Genomic DNA, 15,312 nt, shown 5'->3' with positions numbered 1-15,312 from the left:
AGAATTAAACAAGGACATATTCTGCATGACATTGTTTTATTTGCAAGAGGTAGTGCCATATTTGATATTGAAATGAAATTGAAAATAGTGAAGTATAGCAAAATAGAGGAGATCAATCAATCAATCAATCTTTATTTATATAGCCCTAAATCACAAGTGTCTCAAAGGGCTGCACAAGCCACAACGACATCCTCGGTACAAAGCCCACATACGGGCAAGGAAAAACTCACCCCAGTGGGACGTCGATGTGAATGACTATGAGAAACCTTGGAGAGGACCGCATATGTGGGTAACCCCCCCCCTCTAGGGGAGACCGAAAGCAATGGATGTCGAGTGGGTCTGACATAATATTGTGAGAGTCCAGTCCATAGTGGATCCAACATTATAGTAAGAGTCCAGTCCATAGTGGGGCCAGCAGGACACCATCCCGAGCGGAGACGGGTCAGCAGCGCAGAGATGTTCCCAGCCGATGCACAGGCGAGCGGTCCACCCCGGGTCCCGACTCTGGACAGCCAGCACTTCATCCATGGCCACCGGACCTGTGCCCCCCCCCTCAAGGAAAAGGGGAGCAGAGGAGAAAAGAAAAGAAACGGCAGATCAACTGGTCTAACAGGGGGGCTATTTAAAGGCTAGAGTATACAAATGAGTTTTAAGATGGGACTTAAATGCTTCTACTGAGGTAGCATCTCTAAAGATAAAAAATCTCTACGACCTAGTGGGGTCAGGTGATTTTCTTCCTCTTTCAGTCAGTTCAGTTCAGTTTATTTATTTACATAGCACATTTGATAACAACCCCAGTTGGCAAAAGTGCTGTACAGACATAAACAATTTGCAACAACAACAACAAAAAAGGGGCATATAGTGTCACATTTACATGGTAACACAGAAGGATGAATAAATCACAATAATAAAATATACCTCAAAAGAAATGAAGAATATATTACCTAAAATACTAAAATGTAACAATAAGTTAAAAAAAAGGATAAAATAAGAAATAAAAACAACCAATATATCCTGCCTCACTGGATTCGAACGCCAGGGACTAAAATGATGATTTAGCCTAGATTTAAATTGGTTCAGAGACTAGGAGGATCTAATGGATAGTGGAAGGTTGTTCCACAGTCTGGGGCCTGGGCCCTGTCACTGAGAAGGCTCTATCTCCCCTGGTTTTTAGCCTAGGTGAATGAATAAGTAAAAAAAAAGTCCTGACAACTCCTTGTGCGTTTCAAATCAAACCAATGCATGGGAAAAATGTGACAACACTGCGAGGATAACAAACACCCGAATGTCTGATTAAATATACACTTTTTGTAATTCCTCTTCTTTTCTCTTTGTCATATAGACTCACGCTCCTTTGTAAATAAACCCCACATCTGCTTAGTATCAAAGCCTTGTCTTCTGGGTGCTGCTGTGACAGAGTGCCTTGGATGACCTTAGTGACATGTGCTGTATATCATGCAGAACCTCTCATTTTAGAAACCCTTGGAACTATTTTGATACTGCAAATGCTTTAAAACTGAGCCGTGTCGCTGACAATGGCCATGCATGGTATGTTTTACACACCAACACTAAATGAATGAAATTATGTCACTACTTCTTTACAGAGGATCATATTCAGTCATTACAAATACTGTCTGCATGTTTCCTTATTTTAGCCCATGACTGCCGACACTATTAATAATATCAGTGTTATTCTAGCTGTGTGCTATTAATTGCACTGTACGTAGTATGTTTATCGAGGAAAAATCTGATTTTGTTTTTACATACTTGATTAACGGCTTTAAGTTGAGCGATTAGATCAAGGATTTGTACTGACACCATGTTTCTGCAACTACTGGCATAATACACATTACCTGATACTCCTAGCTTGAAGGGGATACCTTGGGTGAAGATCAGAAGCTGTGTAGAAACGAACACCAACAAACTGCCAGGTTGTCCGCAGGGAATCCATTTGAAGGCAGTGGGGGCCCTCAGCTAGAGGAGTCAGCTTGTTAGTGAAGCCAACACCGTTGGGTCCAATGCAGACGTGACATTCGAGAGGCTGTGTTGCTCCATTGCTAAAATGAGGGGAGAAAAGGACGGGGGGCCGGAGGGGCATCCATCTAGGTTTGAATTTCCACAGAACAGCATTCCAAAAAAAAAAATCTGAGGCGACACAAGATTGTGGAGGTTCCCTGAGCAAACAACCTTTGGTGTGTAACCTGGTGAGGGTTTAGCAGGCTTGCCGGTGGGTGCACATCGAGGACAGACAGAGACGTTTGGAAGGACACGAACAAGAGACGGACGAGCTGCTGAGTCATAAGAAAGGAACAATGTGATCATTTATCAGTGAGTAGTCATCCTATTATCAATCAGTACATTGGTCTTTTAAACCATTTAAAAAAAAAACTAGCACTAAATGAAGTTGGTATGGTGTATGGTATGGTAATCATGGGTAAATATGTTTGTGAATCTGTGGAAACAAAGTCCATCTTTTCTGCCTCTAATGCCGTTAGCATTGCTAATTAACTAAAGAAGCGTATCCACTCATGGGACTATGCTCTTGTTTCAGGCGGGTGAATCTTGCTGTTCAACACATTCTCAGGCGAGACGTTTGTAGCGCTCCCTAACTTGGGATGGACCGTAGTGACCCACAGGACGCAGATGAAAGAGGAGGTGGAAGGAAAGAGAGCGATGCAGAAAAAGATAAAGAGATGAAAAACCAACTGAACATAGAGGAAAAGGGCGAGACGGAGAATAAAAAGAATGAAAAAGAGAAGAGCTGCAAGGCCGTGTGCAGGAAAGGATTGCCACTGAGTGAAAGACTGGTCATTAACGTCTCAGGGATGCGCTATGAAACCCAACTTCGCACCTTATCCCAGTTCCCTGATTCCATGCTTGGTGACCCACGAAGAAGGTTACGCTACTTTGACCCATTGCGAAACGAAGTCTTCCTGGACCGAAATCGGGCCTGCTTTGATGCGATCCTCTACTTTTACCAGTCAGGCGGGAGGCTTCGAAGGCCCACCAACATCCCCTTGGACATCTTCATGGATGAGCTGTTGTTCTACGAGCTAGGGGAGGACATCATGAGCCGCTTCAAAGAGGATGAAGGTTTCACTAAAGAGGTCGAACAGCCGTTGCCCTCGAACGAAACGCAGAAGAGACTGTGGATGTTGTTTGAACACCCTGAGTCCTCATCGGCCGCTCGGATCATTGCCATTATCAGCGTTATGGTCATTGTGGTGTCGATTCTCATCTTTTGTCTGGAGACTTTGCCGGATTTCCGGATTGAGAAGGAGACACGAGAGGTACATTTGTTTGTGTGGGGTAGACTTTGTGTCGATTAATGTTTGACCTTAAGGCAGGGCTGTTCAACCAAATTGTTCCCCCCATATGCAGATTATGCACTGTGCGTTCCGCACTGTTTTGCGTGAATAGGTGCATGTAAATGATCAATTAAAGAATATTAAATAACATATTCCTAGCCTCTACCTGCTTAATCACTGATAATAATATAATAGCAAATTTTCCCAGATATTCAGTGGCACTCGTGGCGCACAGCGTAGTGCTGGGTTGGTAAACAGTCGTACCGGGATTGAATCACGGTCAAAGTTGTGACTGAGAAATGTGCAAATTTAAATTTTTTAATCAGGTAAAAAAATGTATGTCATACATAAAACAATATTTGAAATACCAAACAAATAGAATTTTACGTTTGTCTAAAAAAGTATAAATATTATTTTACATTAATAAAAACATTTAAAAAACGCGAGGGAGGGGCTCAAAATAAATTCTATGTATGGCCCCAATATAGCCACGAGTGACTCTGTATTTGGACCATATCAGAAAGCTAGGGACCAAATAAATCGTCCCAGATGTTTTTTACAGCCATAAATAAAGACATACATTATTAAAATCTGTACCAGGTAATTTTTTGCTACCGTATTTTTCGGACTATAAATCGCAGTTTTTTTTTCATAGTTTGGCCGGGGTTTGCGACTTATACTCAGTCGATGTGTGAAATTATTAACACATTAGCGTAAAATATTAAATAATATTATTTAGCTCATTCATGTAAGAGACTAGACGTATAAGATTTCATGGGATTTAGCGATTAGATTGTTTGGTAAACGTATAGCATGTTCTATATGTTATAGTTATTTGAATGACTCTTACCATATAATATGTTACGTTAACATACCAGGCACGTTCTCCGTTGGTTATTTAAGCGTCATATAACGTACACTTATTCAGTTGTTCACTATTCTTTATTTATTTTAAATTGCCTTTCAAATGTCTATTCTTGGTGTTGGGTTTTATCAAATAAATTTCCCCCAAAAATGCGACATATATGTTTTTTTCCTTCTTTATTATGCATTTTCGGCAGGTGCGACTTATACTCCGGTGCGACTTATACTCCGAAAAATACGATATATAAAAATATGGATCTACTGTTTTAAAAACTCTGGTCAAAGATCCTGACTAGTCTTTTTAAGAACAATCAAAAAAACACTAGCCAAAGATTGTCTGTATGACTGCTTTGTTGACGGAAAAAACGCTAGTCGGAAGTCGTCTGCATGACCTGAGCCCTCTGCTGTTTTTAAGAAAGAGCACTTGACAAGAGTGTTGTATTTTTAGGAATCTGCTGCAAAAATGCTAGTTTTGAACTTGACTCGTGGCCCAGCCAAAGGCAGATCTAGCCCCGAGGCTGCCAGTTGACTAGTCCTGCCTGAAGGTATATGACTGTGACATTTGTTTAGCAACTTACAACCAATTGGTTTAGGACTGCAAGTTTTTAAACTTCTTCCATCTACAAGAAAGCTGATAGCTTACTCATCAGTGGGGAGATGAAAATAGTGACAAGGAGACAAGTTGTGCATGGCCTAAACCCCTGCTACATTTAATACGCATGGATTTAGGAAGGAGAAAACGGGTGAGGCTTAATGCATCTAAAGAAGATGAGGTTAGGTGTGCAGAGGAAAGGTCACCCATACACATGAGCAAACACACTGCCAAAGCCTTCTGCCGGCTTAGAACAGGACACTGAAAGGTCTCACAGGATGAGTAGAATGCATTGGGTCATGTTAACGCATTCCTTCAGCAGTAGCCTGCCTTTGTACGCTGCCAGGAAAGTACTGTAACTTAGTCCAGTCCAAGACCCACTGCACCGCATTGGTGGTCGACGATAGCGCTGTGATGAATGTGGAGATTGATGGGAAGTGGTACAGCGAGACACTCTCCTATTTCTCTTCAGTCATCTCACAGGGTTATATTTAGTGTGAGGAGAGCCCTCCGAGGTGATCGACACTTAGGATAGCCACCTTTAGTGATAAACACTCACTGACCTACTACCAAATGCAAAACAAATTGTGTTTTTAAAGCTCTACTTCACAAAACAAACATCTTTAGTGTCCATTTTCTAGCCCTACACCTAAATTACAACTACTGTATATTTGCTTGAATGACGCGTTAACTGAAGTGCAAAATGGAAAGACAGGTGGACTGAAAGGGAGATTGAGGCAACTATGATTGAAATGTAAAGCCATAAATGTCAACTGGTTTATGATGGCTGCCAAAAGTGACAGCCAATCAGATGGTGAACAACATACTCCAGTTATGTAAGTTATCAGAATACGGAGAAAACGGAATCCCCTTCAGAAAAGTCCTTCAAAACAATTTTATACTTCGCCAAACATATATTTACATGCATTCTTGTTAGAAGTATGAGTTAGAAGAATCATTAAAATAGTCGCATAACTATTGGATGGAATGAATGGAGCTTTATTGTCATTGCACTTAAAAAATACATTACATTTTCAGTACAAACCCGTTCAAGATCAGACAGGGTAAACAAAACAGGAACACTGATTGGTCGCCACAACGGCGGCACCCCCTAAAGGTGGGAAAATGGTAAAACATGGGTTGAGGAAGAGGAGATGAACGCGCAAGTCCCAAACTAAACACCTATGGGGGAAGGGGCGGGGTTCAGTGTGAGATCAGGAAAAAAAACCTTGAGCAAAGCACATATACATTGTAAGACAGAAAACTCGAGACTTGCAACTAGGGCAGAGGGGGGCGGGAATCCGGCCCAAAGCTGCGGCCACCAGGGGCACTTCTCCATTATCCATAAAACCATGGGGGTGAAGCGACAAAGGCGTGGGATGCATACTTGCCAACCTTGAGACCTCCGATTTCGGGAGGTGGGGGGCGTGGTCGGGGGTGGGACGGGGGCGTGGTTGAGGGCGGGGGCGTGGTTAAGAGGGGAGGAGTATATTGACAGCTAGAATTCGCCAAGTCAAGTGTTTCAAACATATATATATATATATATATATATATATATATATATATATATATATATATATATATATATATATATATATATATACATATACATATATATGTATATATATATATATATATATATATATATATATATATATATATATATATATATATATATATATATATATATATATATACTTACAGGTAAAAGCCAGTAAATTAGAATATTTTGAAAAACTTGATTTATTTCAGTAATTGCATTCAAAAGGTGTAACTTGTACATTATATTTATTCATTGCACACAGACTGATGCATTCAAATGTTTATTTCATTTAATTTTGATGATTTGAAGTGGCAACAAATGAAAATCCAAAATTCTGTGTGTCACAAAATTAGAATATTACTTAAGGCTAATACAAAAAAGGGATTTTTAGAAATGTTGGCCAACTGAAAAGTATGAAAATGAAAAATATGAGCATGTACAATACTCAATACTTGGTTGGAGCTCCTTTTGCCTCAATTACTGCGTTAATGCGGCGTGGCATGGAGTCGATGAGTTTCTGGCACTGCTCAGGTGTTATGAGAGCCCAGGTTGCTCTGATAGTGGCCTTCAACTCTTCTGCGTTTTTGGGTCTGGCATTCTGCATCTTCCTTTTCACAATACCCCACAGATTTTCTATGGGGCTAAGGTCAGGGGAGTTGGCGGGCCAATTTAGAACAGAAATACCATGGTCCGTAAACCAGGCACGGGTAGATTTTGCGCTGTGTGCAGGCGCCAAGTCCTGTTGGAACTTGAAATCTCCATCTCCATAGAGCAGGTCAGCAGCAGGAAGCATGAAGTGCTCTAAAACTTGCTGGTAGACGGCTGCGTTGACCCTGGATCTCAGGAAACAGAGTGGACCGACACCAGCAGATGACATGGCACCCCAAACCATCACTGATGGTGGAAACTTTACACTAGACTTCAGGCAACGTGGATCCTGTGCCTCTCCTGTCTTCCTCCAGACTCTGGGACCTCGATTTCCAAAGGAAATGCAAAATTTGCATGGTTGGGTGATGGTTTGGGGTGCCATGTCATCTGCTGGTGTCGGTCCACTCTGTTTCCTGAGATCCAGGGTCAACGCAGCCGTCTACCAGCAAGTTTTAGAGCACTTCATGCTTCCTGCTGCTGACCTGCTCTATGAAGATGGAGATTTCAAGTTCCAACAGGACTTGGCGCCTGCACACAGCGCAAAATCTACCCGTGCCTGGTTTACGGACCATGGTATTTCTGTTCTAAATTGGCCCGCCAACTCCCCTGACCTTAGCCCCATAGAAAATCTGTGGGGTATTGTGAAAAGGAAGATGCAGAATGCCAGACCCAAAAACGCAGAAGAGTTGAAGGCCACTATCAGAGCAACCTGGGCTCTCATAACACCTGAGCAGTGCCAGAAACTCATCGACTCCATGCCACGCCGCATTAACGCAGTAATTGAGGCAAAAGGAGCTCCAACCAAGTATTGAGTATTGCACATGTTCATATTTTTCATTTTCATACTTTTCAGTTGGCCAACATTTCTAAAAATCCCTTTTTTGTATTAGCCTTAAGTAATATTCTAATTTTGTGACACACGGAATTTTGGATTTTCATTTGTTGCCACTTCAAATCATCAAAATTAAATGAAATAAACATTTGAATGCATCAGTCTGTGTGCAATGAATAAATATAATGTACAAGTTACACCTTTTGAATGCAATTACTGAAATAAATCAAGTTTTTCAAAATATTCTAATTTACTGGCTTTTACCTGTATATATATATACATATACATATATATATATATATATATATATATATATATATATATATATATATATATATATATATATATATATATATATATATATATACATATACATATATATATATATATATATATATATATATATATATATATATATATATATATATATATATATATATATATATATATATATATATATATATATATATCTACATCCTGAAAATATGCAAACAAAACTGTGTTTAGATAATTGATACTTCAAACTTGCATAAATAAATCTTAAGGAATATAACATAATTTGGCTTCTGAGAGCTTCAAAATGTAATGAATAAAATGCTAAAGTTGTTGATAAACAAGCAATTATTTTAATAATTAAATATGGTCATTTTAAATGAATTATTATGATCCTTTAAAATTAATTATTTCCAATATGTTTATTTTAATGTATAATTCTATGGCTGGATGTAATAAGGAGTCAGAAAAAAATACAAATACAAATTCAATTAATTTTGATGTTTTTAGCAAAATATAGTAAAAATGTTTTTTTTTTTTTTTTTTTTTTTTTTAAATTAATAAATATATTTATTTATAGGTAAGATAAACATAATAATACAATTTATCTCTAGTCTGAATGATTTAGTTTTTGTCACCCTGTGGTCCTCCCGTCATAAAAAAAAAGGCTGTCCTCACTCAGGTCCGCATGGAGCTGGAGGGGACGTGGCCTCCAGCTCCGGCTGAAAATCGGGAGATTTTCCGGAGAATATTTGTCCCGGGAGGTTTTCGGGAGAGGCGCTGAATTTCGGGGAGTCTCCCGGAAAATTCGGGAGGGTTGGCAAGTATGGTGGGATGTGGGGCGTGGGGTACGTGTGTGTGGGGATTGTATTTTCCATTGACGTATTTTGCAGGTGTGTAAGCTGGAAGAGTCGATTTGTTTCTCGACTTTGGTGTCCGTTGGGTGTTATCGCAATAACACAGCCAGTCAGTCCAACAAAAGTCAACACACAATAAGTGTGTGTCCATCAAAGACAGCAAAATAATTTGTAGTGTCTTCGCTGCACTATCCTTTTGGGAGAATCACGAAGCAACAACTTTGCCGGGCCGCTCCAACCAGAGAAAACAATCTAGGAAAAATATGTTTGGGCTTGAGCGAGCAAAAACAAATCTAAACATTTCACTCTAATTGTCTATTTATGGTCCTCAAATTCATCATACTTTGCAGAGCAGACAGCTTCTCCAAGATGTTATCCAATTTGCGATTTAGTCCAAAATCCCTAAAGTCTGAGTTCTTCCCATCCTACTGTCATTTGTAGCAGCTTTGGGGTACCTTGAACGGCTGCCAGAATCTTCCAATTAGTCAATACACTGAGCAACAATTACTCCAATGAGCAGATGTCCTGTTATCTTAGTTCCGAATAGATACAAACCCGGTTTCCATATGAGTTGGGAAATTGTGTTAGATGTAAATATAAACGGAATACAATGATTTGCAAATCATTTTCAACCCATATTCAATTGAATGCACTACAAAGACAAGATATTTGATGTTCAAACTCATGAAGTTTTTTTTTTTTTTTGCAAATAATAATTAACTTAGCATTTCATGGCTGCAACACGTGCCAAAGTAGTTGGGAAAGGGCATGTTCACCACTGTGTTACATGGCCTTTCCTTTTAACAACACTCAGTAAACGTTTGGGAACTGAGGAGACACATTTTTTAAGCTTCTCAGGTGGAATTCTTTCCCATTCTTGCTTGATGTACAGCTTAAGTTGTTCAACAGTGTGGGGGTCTCCGTTGTGGTATTTTAGGCTTCATAATGCGCCACACATTTTCAATGGGAGACAGGTCTGGACTATAGGCAGGCCAGTCTAGTACCCGCACTCTTTTACTATGAAGCCACGTTGATGTAACACGCGGCTTGGCATTGTCTTGCTGAAATAAGCAGGGGCGTCTATGGTAATGTTGCTTGGATGGCAACATATGTTGCTCCAAAACCTGTATGTACCTTTCAGCATTAATGGCGCCTTCACAGATGTGTAAGTTACCCATGTCTTGGGCACTAATACACCCCCATACCATCACAGATGCTGGCTTTTCAACTTTGCGCCTATAACAATCCGGATGGTTCTTTTCCTCTTTGGTCCGGAGGACACGACATCCACAGTTTCCAAAAACAATTTGAAATGTGAACTCGTCAGACCACAGAACACTTTTCCACTTTGTATCAGTCCATCTTAGATGAGCTCAGGCCCAGCGAAGTCGACAGCGTTTCTGGGTGTTGTTGATAAACGGTTTTCGCCTTGCATAGGAGAGTTTTAACTTGTACTTACAGATGTAGCGACCAACTGTAGTTACTGACAGTGGGTTTCTGAAGTGTTCCTGAGCCCATGTGTACACGCTGGTGTCGCTTGTTGATGCAGTACAGTCTGAGGGATCGAAGGTCACGGGCTTTGCTACTTATGTGCAGTGATTTCTCCAGATTCTCTGAACCCTTTGATGTTATTACGGACCGTAGATGGTGAAATCCCTAAATTCCTTGCAATAGCTGGTTGAGAAAGGTTTTTCTTAAACTGTTCAACAATTTGCTCATGCATTTGTTGACAAAGTGGTGACCCTCGCCCCATCCTTGTTTGTGAATGACTGGAATCTACTTTTATACCCAATCATGGCACCCACCTGTTCCCAATTTGCCTGTTCACCTGTGGGATGTTCCAAATAAGTGTTTGATGAGCATTCCTCAACTTTATCAGTATTTATTGCCACCTTTCCCAATTTCTTTGTCACGTGTTGCAGGCATCAAATTCTAAAGTTAATGATTATTTGCAAAAAAAAAAAAGTTTATCAGTTTGAACATCAAATATGTTGTCTTTGTAGCATATTCAACTGAATATGGGTTGAAAATGATTTGCAAATCATTGTATTCCGTTTATATTTACATCCAACACAATTTCCCAACTCATATGGAAACAGGGTTTGTAGATGTCTTCAACATCCTCGACTGAAAATAATCACCAGGCGCCCAGGTGTCAAACAACGTCACGACACGTCAGGACAGGCAGGCTCCTTCAAACCCAAACTTCTCGTCGAGAAGATCTTGTCAAATTTTGTTGAGAGGAAAGTTGATCGAACCCAGTGTTCAGATTTTGGAGAGCAGTTCAAAAAGAGGCTCCAAGACAAGACAGGACAAAAGAAGCTAAAGCAGGAGGGACAAGGGAGAGGGAAGGGAAATGTCCGCTTTCGGTGAGAGCCATCCATCCATCCATCTTCTTCCGCTTATCCGAGGTCGGGTCGCGGGGGCAGCAGCCTAAGCAGGGAAGCCCAGACTTCCCTCTCCCCAGCCACTTCGTCCAGCTCTTCCTGTGGGACCCCGAGGCGTTCCCAGGCCAGCCGGGAGACATAGTCTTCCCAACGTGTCCTGGGTCTTCCCCGCGGCCTCCTACCGGTCGGACGTGCCCTAAACACCTCCCTAGGGAGGCGTTCGGGTGGCATCCTGACCAGATGCCCGAACCACCTCATCTGGCTCCTCTCGATGTGGAGGAGCAGCGGCTTTACTTTGAGCTCCCCCCGGATGACAGAGCTTCTCACCCTATCTCTAAGGGAGAGCCCCGCCACCCGGCGGAGGAAACTCATTTCGGCCGCTTGTACCCGTGATCTTGTCCTTTCGGTCATAACCCAAAGCTCATGACCATAGGTGAGGATGGGAACGTAGATCGACCGGTAAATTGAGAGCTTTGCCTTCCGGCTCAGCTCCTTCTTCACCACAACGGATCGATACAGCGTCTGCATTACTGAAGACGCCGCACCGATCCGCCTGTCGATCTCACGATCCACTCTTCCCTCACTCGTGAACAAGACTCCGAGGTACTTGAACTCCTCCACTTGGGGCAAGATCTCCTCCCCAACCCGGAGATGGCACTCCACCCTTTTCCGGGCGAGAACCATGGACTCGGACTTGGAGGTGCTGATTCTCATCCCAGTCGCTTCACACTCAGCTGCGAACCGATCCAGTGAGAGCTGAAGATCCTGGCTAGATGAAGCCATCAGGACCACATCATGTGCAAAAAGCAGAGACCTAATCCTGCAGCCACCAAACCGAATCCCCTCAACGCCTTGACTGCGCCTAGAAATTCTGTCCATAAAAGTTATGAACAGAATTGGTGAGAGCCAGAGAGAGATATTATTTGCCTCATTTATTTAATCCATAAAAAAATAATCATATAGGAGGATTTGGTACATCAAAATAAAAAAGAAGCATAAACGTAGACACATACATTACCTGCCTGTCATTTAATGTAACTGCTACTAACACTTCGTCTATGTGTTCACATAAAAGGGGTGCCAATAAATATATAACCACATATTATCTCGTATTAATTTCATCAGGTGATGTATTTTTATTTTATGTAGGAGTAGTTTTTGACCATTTTTGTCCATTATATTATTTTTTTCTACCTGAATTTAATGTAGCTAATTTTAGCTGAAGCATGCTAAAGCTAGCCCCCGTCTGGTCTTTAGTCTACAACGGGAGATTCTCAAACTGTGGTATGTGTACCATTAGCGGTACGAAGACTCCATCTAGTGGTACACCAAATAATTACTTGATTAAAATACAATGTTTTATTTTTTAATAATCAAACAGTGTTACCGTTCAAACTGTGTTTAATGTTAAAAATATCAAATATAATTGTTAAATAAAACCCGCCTTGTTTTTTATGTTTACTTAGGACTACTATGCTACTGCATTTTAATGTTTGTCATTATGGTGGTACTTGGAGAGCAACGTTTTGGTCTAAAGAGTAAATGGCTAGCTATGAAGCTATCTTAAAATTGTATGATTTATGATTAGATAGAAACAAAATAATGTATTAACAGAGAAAAAGAGACCATTGCCTTACCTGCTGCCGCTTGTCGTTCAGCTAGCTGTCAGCTGCTACCGCTATTGCTAAAGCTACGAGTTCAGGTAGTAGTAATATATTTTCTTTATACTTTGAATATCGTATAAAGAAAATATATTCTATATGAATGAATGATGGGTTTCCACTTCTCTGTGAGCGTTTTGAATATCTAACAATAGAAAAGCGCAATATAAAATCTAATCCATTATTGTTATTATTATTTCATTTTCAAAACACGAATGCATACTTTTGTAGTCCATGTTCTTAATACACACTCTTAAAGTTCCAGTAACATTTTCAAGTCTGTCTTCAAAGCTTAGCAAGGCTGCCAATTTGAATTTTATACTTTGCCAAATGTGTATGTCGGTTTTTTTTTGTATTAGAGTATTTATAATATTAGTAGTGTTTAGAGTATTAGTAAGAAGTAACACAAAGATAGCTGCATGGCAAATGTGTGTTTCATTCATTTAATCTGTAAAAAAAACAAAAAACAATCAAAATCAAAGACTATGTATATTAAAATAAAAAAAAAAGCAAACAAGCACTTTATTTTATAAAGTGCAAAATATTTTTATTTTATGTCGGAGTAGTTTTCTGACTATTTTTGACATTTGTTTTTGTACCTGCATGTAATTTAGGTAATTATAGCTAAAGCATGCTAAAGCTAGCCCCCATCTCGCCTTGAGACTATAGAGGAAATTAAGGACTATGACTAGAATAAGTACATTAGCTAGCTTGTTATGAAGCGGACCTAAAATTGTATGCTATATAATATGATTAAATAGAAGCAAAACAATTAATTTCAGGCACTGTGGAGAGGAATAAGAGACCATTACCTTACTTGCTGCTGATTGTCATTCAGCTAGCTGTTAGCGGTAGCTGCTAATGCTACAGCTAAAAGTTCCCAAAGTAGGTGTACCAACAAATTGTATTCACGCTTGTAATGTATTATAAAGAAAATGTATTTAATTTCCAAAATATGAGTGCATAGTTTTGTTGGTTTTGCACTTTATCTCCACTCTCAAAGTTCCAGTAGCATTTAAAAATACTTGTTCTAAACTTAGCATGGAAGAATGACCTCAATTGTGCTGTCAAGTGTTAAAGTGTGTATGCATTTATTGTGATCAAGGTTGTGACAAATCTAGGTAATTGATCTATTATTTAGATTTTATATATGACTGACAGTTTTCCTTGTGATCTGTCCACCATCTCAGCAGAATTTCCACAAGCACAGCCAAGCAAAGAACATGTCAGAAAACATGCCACCACCCCCCAGTGTTTTCAACGACCCGTTCTTCATTGTGGAGACCGTGTGTATCTGCTGGTTCTCTTTCGAGCTCATCATGCGTTTTGCCTGCTGTCCCAGCAAGATACACTTCTTCAAGGATGTCATGAACATCATCGACTTCAGCGCCATTTTGCCCTATTTCGTCACTCTGGGAACGGAGCTCGCCAGGAGCAACGAGGCCAGTCCCGCCACTTCCTTGGCCATCGTGAGGGTTATCCGACTCGTGAGGGTCTTCAGGATCTTCAAGTTGTCCCGTCACTCCAAAGGCCTTCAGATCCTGGGTCAGACGCTGAAGGCGAGCATGCGTGAGCTGGGCCTTCTCATTTTCTTCCTGTTTATCGGCGTCATCCTTTTCTCCAGCGCCATCTACTTCGCCGAGGCCGACCACAACGACACGGCCTTCGTCAGCATACCGCACGCTTTCTGGTGGGCGGTGGTCACCATGACAACAGTGGGCTACGGCGACATGTACCCGGAGACGGTGTGGGGTAAACTGGTGGGCTCCATGTGTGCCATTGCTGGTGTGCTTACCATTTCCCTGCCGGTGCCGGTCATAGTCTCCAACTTTAGCTACTTCTACCACCGTGAAACGGAGTGCGAGGATCGAAGCCGGTACGCGCATGTCACAAGCTCGACGTGGGAAGACGAGGACGACGAGGGTGAGGAAACACAGGAGGAGAACCAGTATCCAGAGGAGGGTTATTACGCCATCGGTGGGACCTATGATCATTTGAATGAGACCCTTCCTAGACTGAACATGGAACCGAACGCTGAATTGCTAGGAAATGGTCAACTACGGGAACCGCTTGTCACCCAGGTGTGAACAGGAGGATCTCCACATGTCTTATTGACTAAAGAGTATCCTCAGGATTTACACAATTTGTACATTTGCATTACAGCATCCTCTCAAGGGACAATACTATAGATAGTAAACTTGGATATACTTTAGAGTAGTCAGTGTACAGCTTCTATGGATTTACTATCAACACACAGCCCTTTTGGTCTCAATACCCAGCAACACGTTAAGAGGGTCTTGCCTACAGTCAAGCACGGTCTGGGGCTGCATGAGTGCTGCCGGCGCAT

General features: G+C 40.9%; 2 protein-coding genes across 3 annotated transcripts in view; both read left to right on the top strand.

Moving 5' to 3' along the window:
• The window catches only part of LOC133610933 (stonustoxin subunit beta-like), a 460,649-nt gene that overhangs the window by 166,729 nt on the left and 278,608 nt on the right, over positions 1–15,312 (top strand). The window lies entirely within an intron of this gene.
• On the top strand, positions 2,616–15,052 carry LOC133610132 (potassium voltage-gated channel subfamily A member 7-like). Its single transcript, XM_061966212.1, has 2 exons — positions 2,616–3,290; positions 14,156–15,052. Exons 1-2 carry the CDS (start codon positions 2,616–2,618, stop codon positions 15,050–15,052), a joined length of 1,572 nt encoding a protein of 523 aa, XP_061822196.1.

Source organism: Nerophis lumbriciformis, linkage group LG11, assembly GCF_033978685.3.
Source record: "Nerophis lumbriciformis linkage group LG11, RoL_Nlum_v2.1, whole genome shotgun sequence".
Lineage (NCBI taxonomy): Eukaryota > Metazoa > Chordata > Actinopteri > Syngnathiformes > Syngnathidae > Nerophis > Nerophis lumbriciformis.
The sequence above is the reverse complement of the archived record's forward strand: the minus strand, read 5'-3'. Positions and strand labels throughout refer to the sequence as shown.